Source organism: Nanorana parkeri, unplaced genomic scaffold (assembly GCF_000935625.1).
Source record: "Nanorana parkeri isolate BGI_ZX_2015 unplaced genomic scaffold, ASM93562v1 scaffold3418, whole genome shotgun sequence".
Taxonomy (NCBI): domain Eukaryota; kingdom Metazoa; phylum Chordata; class Amphibia; order Anura; family Dicroglossidae; genus Nanorana; species Nanorana parkeri.
The window spans coordinates 32,972-40,923 of NW_017309686.1; the positions used below are offsets into that span (position 1 = coordinate 32,972).

Genomic DNA, 7,952 nt, shown 5'->3' on the forward strand with positions numbered 1-7,952 from the left:
GGGGGTTTGGCGTTCAGCTTCTGTATAGTATAGACCGGGGGGGCCAACTGGTGTAATTTGCAGAACAAAAAAACAAAGTCTGAAGCGCTAGAACCAATTAGATTGGCAAGTTGGGGGATGTTTTAAGCTAGGGCGGCTTTGAAGCACACAAGGTGTGTGTGTGTGTGTGTGTGTGTGTCCTCCGTGGAGTGTGTGTGTCCTCCGTGGAGTGTGTGTGTCCTCCGTGGAGTGTGTGTGTCCTCCGTGGAGTGTGTGTGTCCTCCGTGGAGTGTAAAGGGAATCGGAGAGGTAGAAGAGAAAAATGCAAATGAATCATGAGTGAGTGTACCATGTAAAAAACGTGTAGAAACTCACCATGAGGTTCTTAAAGATGTGCTGTCATCGACGACGGGAACTGTGCTGGAGAAAGTTGTTTGGCGGTTGTCTGATGGTTTCTGCTTGGTATTGGTATGCGAGGTTGATGCCATGCACACGAGTCTCGATGTGACTCAGTGTGGCGCTGCACGGCACAGAGAACACAGCACCAAACAACAAAAATAAACATCAAGCACAAGACAGCGCAATAAGGTTCATCACTCCCTTCAACAACAGATTCAAAGCCATTGAGTCTATTTTGAGAAAGAATTGGCACCTACTCCTGTGTGATCCCAAATTAGGCCCCATACTTCCTCCCAAGCACCCAGTAGTTTAAAAAAAAAAAGCCAAAAGCGTCAAGAACATGGTGGCGCCACGCAAATTATCTATCCAGAAAACCAAAACCTTTCTCTGACAATAGGACAGGAGGGCACAAATGTAAAAAAACGACTCTGTTTAACTTGCCAATTCATCACACATGGCCAAACCTCTTCAAGACGGCTCTGGGAACACATTTCCCATACATCATCCGGTGTGCTTCAAAGCCGCCCTAGCTTAAAACATCCCCCAACTTCCCAATCTGATTGGTTGTAGCGCTTCGGACTCTGTTTTTGTTGTTCTACATAGATTTGAGTCTGACTATAGTCAGCCGGATCTTACAATGATTGTCTGGGCTCGTTGGCCATCTTTAGACATTGGGATATCTCCCTGTCCTGACATGATTGCGGAGATCTTGTTTCTTCCACCACGTATACCCTCCAGATGTCCCGGCTCCTTATCCCTATTACTGAATTGGCTTACTGGAGCAGTGGGAAGTTTTTTCTAATTGCTGTGCTCTCATGACTGGGATTTGTGCTCCTTGTTAGGCTTCATTGTCATAGAATTACTTGCTTTGGACACACGCACATGCAAAACGGACACCATGATTGCAACGATGTACTCAGAATCCAGCCATCTGTTTGTTTCAGAGGTTGTATGGTATACTGTCCATGTATACACGTGTTTACACTTTTAATTACCGAGGGTAAAACAAACTTTAACAGCCGAACCCCATTTTGCAATATTGACATGTTGGTAATACTGAACATCTCTTTGCATATACTTAAGGTTCTGTTTATAAACCGCATTGTTTTGTCTGATTAGGGGCCGCATGTGGCTCTGAAATGTTGCGATTTGCTTGTGACGCCATGTTTGTCTGAAGGTCCGTAAATGACGGATCGAGTGGACCTTGGGGTGCTGGTAACCTTATTACCTCTATAAACCATTTGCAGAGCCATCTCTGTGGACATTTGTTTTGTGCGAAATGAGGCAAAAGCAAACGTTCTTCATTATATTGTTTTTTTTTTTTGTTTTTTTATAGCCCGAATGTAATATTTGGAGAATAAAGCTTTAAAGGAGAACTATGGGGTTGGGGCTTTTCCCCATAGTTCTCCTAAGGGTCACGGGAGAACACAAACTAGTGTTCTCCCATGACTCAAAGCTCAGTGTAGCTCGCGGTATTCTGAGATACCGCAGCCAGGACGGATCCAGACAATACTGTCTGGATCCACCCAGCTGTGGGATTGACAGCTGGCTCTGCCTATCCAGAGGCAGAGCCAGCTGTACCGGCCCCCTCCCCCTATAAAGCACCTACAAATCTCTGCCTCAGTTTCCACTTTAATATTGGTACTTTTTTGTCCTGATTTGTTTTTTTTTGTTTTTGTTTTTTCCTCTTTCCATCAGAACAAGGACAAGGTGACCATCCCACGTTTTATACCTACGAGGAAGGCTTGTCTCATCTCACTGCTGAAGGACAGGCCACCTTGGAGCGGTTAGAAAGCATGTTGGCCGACTCCGTAGGAGGTCAGCACACCATGGCCGGGGTCCGGACTGAAGATTCTGCTCTGGAATTTGAAGGTGACTTTTTAGAACTCAAGTTAAATATATAATGTATTCTTCAGCATAAAACATAAGTATTAATGATGGTTCATGAACGTTTTACAGCTTTTCATGCAAAAGTGGGGACTACCGGGATGGACAATTGAAAATACACACGGCCTGGCCCAAAATAAAGTGACTCTCTCTAGTATATTATTGGTCCGCCTTTAGCTTTGATTACGGCACACATTCGCCGTGGCATCGTTTCCATAAACTTACACAATGTCACAACATTTATTTCCATCCAGAGTTGCATTAATCTTGCACCAGGATCTTGTAGTGATGATGGGAGAGTCAGACCTCCTGCGTAAAGTCTTCTCCAGCACATCCCAAAGATCCTCAATGGGGTTAAGGTCTGGACTCTGTGGTGGCCAATCCATGTGTGACAATGATGTCTCATGTCCCCTGAACCACTCTGTCACAATGTGAGCCCGATGAGTCCTGGCGTTATCATCTAGGAATATGTCCAATGTGCCATCAGGGAAGAAGAAAAATCAATTGATGGAAAAACCTGATCATTCAGGTAGGCAGCTGACCTCATTTTTTGGGACAACATTGCTCAACCTAGACCTGAGCAACTGAAGCAACTCCAGATCATAACACGTATCCAATGGAAGGCTCTTGCCTATCTGCTTAGATAAATCCATATGGTGCCTTTTTTTGGGGGGGCCAGGCATGCGGGGCTATGCATATTAGTGCCCTGCCATGCTGTTCACTCTTAATGGCACCCCAACACACCTGCATTGCACCATTGTGTACGGTAACACCTTTCCCATGTGGGTTGGTCTGCATTACAAAAAAAAAACACGGCAAGCACTTTGGTTTGCTCCGTTGACATTTAAATGAGTAGGCCGCCTTAATATGCGTGCTTTAATACACCACTAAAGTGCGACTCCAGCCTTGGATGTGGTGGCTGCATTCTTCTTTTTTTTTTTTTTTTTTAACCTGGTGATCTTGCCAGTAACACACTTCCTGTCTTGCGGTGACAACGCTTGCTGTACTGTATCTTTAGAAGAGCAGCGTTTGTCCCCCCAGGATGGGAAGAGAGTTAGGGCCACTGGGCCCACCCCTCTTTTTATATAATATAGAGGCGGGGTGTTCTGTAGAAAGATAAAGGCAAACAATGTAGCATGTGGAGGCTGCAGGATGTTCTCTGCTTGTTGGATTTTTTGCAGAATAACAGGATCCCCCCTTAAAGGAGAACTATGAGGTGCGTGCTTTTCACTCACCTCATAGTTCTAGCCGACCTGTGACAATGAGACTGTCACAGGTCGGCTCAGTAGATCAGGAGGTGAGCGAACACATACCGGCGTTCGCTCACCTCTCGGTCCTGTCACTGCTCGCTGCCGTGACAGGGGAGGGGCTGGATTCCCCCCTCCCCGCTCCGCCAGCGCTGACTGGCGGAACGGGAGGGGGCGGGTACAGCTGGCTCTGCCTCTAGATAGGCAGAGCCAGCTGCCACTCACGCAGCTGGGCGGATCTCGACATCGATGTCGGGATCCGCTGCGGCGTCTCAGTATACCGCGAGCTGCAGCTCACGGTATACTGAGCTTAGGGTGACGGGAGGACGCTAGTTTGTGTCCTCCCGTTACCCTAAGGAGAACTATGGGGAAAATCCCTGACCCCATAATTCTCCTTTAACAGATTAGTGTATTTAACAAGCCTCTTCTGCCCCCTGCTGGTCATAATACTTTGTTCAGACCTTGGTTTGGAATACATCCCTGTAAATGTATTCTGCTCTTTAAAGTATATTTCCACTTTTCAGTCAAAATTGAGAAAGTCCCGCACTAGGTTTGGGTTCCTATTCACACAGTAGATCTAAAAACAAAATTTTTACTTATTTCCTAACTTTTTGGATATCCGTTTGTTTAGCAGGCCGTTGCATTCTCCTCTCTCCATTTCAGTAACAGGAAACTTTGCCTGTCCCTAATAGAAAGAGTAAGGACAGGCTGAGCTCCCCTTCATCAACATACATTGTCTTCAGGGCTTTAACCCTTTTAGGACAGACAGATCACACATTATTTGGTCTGGATTGGTGCGCACCAATCAGGGAAAAACCCAGAAATCCCGCTGCGACAAGGGATATAGAACAGCCTTTGTCTGTCTTTGCTAGCCGTGTATATTTCAGGCATAGACAAATGGAAGGCTGCGTCTGAAGCTGGGAGCGTGGTCTATATTTTGGGGTTTTCCTGGACCTGCAATGCCGATGGAGAATCCCGGATGTGGGCCCCTAGGTTCGACAACACAGTGTACAGGTTTAGGTGCAGATATCACTGGCAGAAGTGGCTCCGTGTGATCAATGAACGCTCATTTTATGCCTTTCCTCACCTGACGCTTCTCCTTCTGCTCCATGGGATCGAGATGTGGGGGGGTACGGGTCGAGTGGACACATGATGGTGATTCTCATTGCTCCGATTTGGGCCAGGTAGATGTGGTACGGCAACCTGATTCTAACAGATGCCCCGTCGGCCCTGCTTGATGGTCTCAATTGCTGGCCTAAGGGCATGGCTGTTGAAGCGCAGGTTGTAAAGGGCAGGGGTATATGACTTTGTGGATCTTCTGATGCTCAAGGCTAGGAAGTTCACCAACCGCCAGGTCTTTCACCGGATGTGGAAAGCGTACTTCACTTGGTGTGAGTCCAGGGGCTTCCACCTCAGCAGCTTCCCCATCTGATCTTCTCTTTCCTACATTTGGGTCTTGACCAGAGTTTAGATCTCGCCACCATTTCAGATTCAAGTCTCTTCACTTTCCATTCTGTTTTTGTTGGCTTCTCACTCCGGAGTAAGACTGTGAATGGAGGTCTCCCATCTGGTTCCTTCAGTTCAATCCCCTTTGACTCTCTTGTGATCTAAATTTGGCTCTTTCGGCAGACAAAAACGTAGACCTTTTTTCCAACCCATAAGGTTGCTTGTAGCCATTACCTCTGCAAGGAGATTGTCTGAGCCTGAGAACCTTTATTGTCCTTTCATGAGGAGAAGGTGGTGAGGCCCAGGTCTTCCTTCCTGCCCAAGGTAGTTTTTGTTGCTTATCACTTTAACCAGGGCATTGTTCTCCAATACATCAAAAGGAAAGGACCCTCCAATGTCTAGATGTTTGTCAGCGACGGTCTATCTCTAGGCCATCGCTTTTTCCCGGAAAGACCGATTCCTTTATTTTTCTGAATAGACCAGAGAAGGGGGCTCAGCTTCTCGCTCCACCATATTTGGATGGCTCAGGCAGACCGTCATTCAATCTTATGGTCTCAAGGATCGGGTTTCCCCCCTTTCCTAATGCTTACACCATTAGGGCTGTGAGCTCCACTTGAGGCCCCTGTTTCCCCAAATAGTAAGACGGTCACCTGGTGTTCTGTTCCCACATTCTGTAAGTTCCACCAGGTGGATATTGCAGCCATCTGATGCCAGCGTTGGGTATAAAGTTCTTCAGGTGGCTCTTTGAAATGCAGGCAGTCCCCAGTTTCTGGTTTTGTTGGGTTTGTTAGCAATTGTTTGCTGTGTTGCCCAACCTTCAGTAGGATTGCTTTTGGATAGTCCCAAGGTTTAAGTGTTCCTTTGTCCTTCAGCGGACTCCCGAGGTTTGTCAGGGATGGCCAAACTCTGGCACTCCAACTGTGGTGAAACTACAAATCCCATGATGAATCTCTCCGGGAGTCCGGTCTGTGGCTGTGAAAATCTTGCAATGCCTCATGGGATTTGTAGTTCCACCACAGCTGGAGGGTCGTAGTTTGGCTACCCCTGGTTTAAGTGTTCCTGTGTACAAGAAAGAAAACAGGATTTTTGTTCTCACCATAAAATCTATCTTGGGGTCCATTTGAGGGACACCCCTCTGTTTAGAATCGTGCTCTCAGTACTGCTATGCTGCAGACCTGAGGCATGCTGGTATGTGGGTTATATCTTGGGCTGGACTCCAGTTTGCCTCCTGTAGGTGGCAGTATAACCCAAAGTCTGTTACAAACTTGACAAATCTATACCGATGTACTAAAATATATTGGCAGATGTAACTTTAGTGAAACCATATTCTTCAGTAGATTGCACATGTCAGTATCTCTCAAATTGTCACCTGTACCTCCTTTTATTGGACCTTTTTAATAGGGCCACTCGGTGGCAATATATGGCAAGTCAAAGCTCAAATTTCACCAAAATGTTTGAGATTTGCTGCAGCTGCCGGTCTTTGGATTTACTGATGACCTTCACATGCACTTTTCACCAATGACATCTCTCACTTTGACACTTCAGTAGTTTTCACTGCGATGGCAGAACTGCAGTTCAGTATTTGTCTTTCTCCTCAGATGGTATGGATGTGGAAGCTTTGCCTCCAGTCGCTGGGCAGTTTGAAGATGCCGACGTTGAACACTGATTATATTCTGGTAAGTGAAGCTTTTTCTTTTGAATTCCAGGTGTTCATTACAACGTCGGGAGCATTGGGTTATGTTGTGTATGTGGCTAAGCTCTGTACTTTTTATTTCCTGTTGGCTCTGGTAACCTTGATGTAAACCTGTAATACGTCCATGCAAAAAAAAAAAAAACAGGTCCACCTCAATTCCCCCAACAGCACATGACCTTTCAATGGTCTTTCTGTTTTGCTGTTGAGCATTAAACCCTGCTGTGTGTCGCTCTAGTCCTAGCTTCCCCAGTGCTATAGACTCTCCTCATGTAACACTACTGGGTTTGGCAATTAGCCTGTACTGTCAAATGGTGCAACCGGCCCGGTTACCTGGATCGTGGAAGCGATCTGGCGGCAGCTTAGCCGCCAGAATCGCTTCCACTGTAAGGCCGGCCGCCGATTCGACCACAACAGTTCATCCTGTTATAGGTCGACAAGGGGTTACATGGATTTCTTTCACGTTTAATGGTGTGCTGGTGACGTTCCTGGACTGCAGGCTGGATATAGGGGAGCATCTCTCCAGCTAGGGCCAGACAGCAATAAACACCTAACAGTCTCTCATTCTATCCAAAACCAAATCCATCCACTGGAGTATGAGGGTTTACTGGGGTACATGTCCAATAATTGTTGGGTTGTAATGTTAGGTGACCTTTATGATATAAATCTATGTGGCCACATTTTAGGCCCCATTCACACACGAATCGGCCTGCACGTACAGCTCCGTACTGCGTGCACGGCCGTACCAAGCAGCTGCCGGGAAGGACAGTATGCAGCCCCCGTCCTTCTCTATGGGGCTACTCGGCCGTACGCTCACCTCAATTGCAGGTCCGTAGGGGTGCGGGTGAGCGTATTCATACGCCGCCGGAATGGATCCTGTATGCGTCCCGGCCAGAAAACCCGCACTCCTACGGACCTGCAATTGAGGTGAGCGTAAGGGGGCTGCGTAGTCCCATAGAGAAGGACGGGGGCTGCGTACTAATCACACGCAGCACCTGTCCTTCCCGGCAGCTGCTTTGTACGGCCCCGCACGCAGCACGGTGGTGTACGTGCAGGCCGATTCGTGTGTGAATGGGGCCTTAGGCTCACCATATGTCTGCACAGCCAGGCCACATCTGGAATGTTTCGGCTGCTCATTGCTCCGAGATGACATTTCCTCTGGGACTAAACTGTATGTACTTTTCCTCAGGTGCCGAAGGGACATGTTCCAGATCCAACCACTGTGACATCTGACACATTTCCATTAGTCCCGCTTTACATAACTTTCTACTCATTCCCCCGGAGCCACCTTGTGGGTTTGTTGG

At 47.3% G+C, this 7,952-nt stretch overlaps 1 protein-coding gene across 1 annotated transcript in view; it reads left to right on the top strand.

Moving 5' to 3' along the window:
* Window positions 1–7,945, top strand: part of CLNS1A (chloride nucleotide-sensitive channel 1A) — an 18,163-nt gene extending 10,218 nt beyond the window's left edge. The window contains exons 5-7 of the mRNA XM_018574962.1: window positions 2,077–2,250; window positions 6,557–6,634; window positions 7,838–7,945. Coding sequence (XP_018430464.1) covers window positions 2,077–2,250; window positions 6,557–6,624 — 242 coding nt within the window. The 3' untranslated portion in view covers window positions 6,625–6,634; window positions 7,838–7,945. The remainder of the gene's footprint in view (window positions 1–2,076; window positions 2,251–6,556; window positions 6,635–7,837) is intronic.
* Window positions 7,946–7,952: the final 7 nt, after the last annotated feature.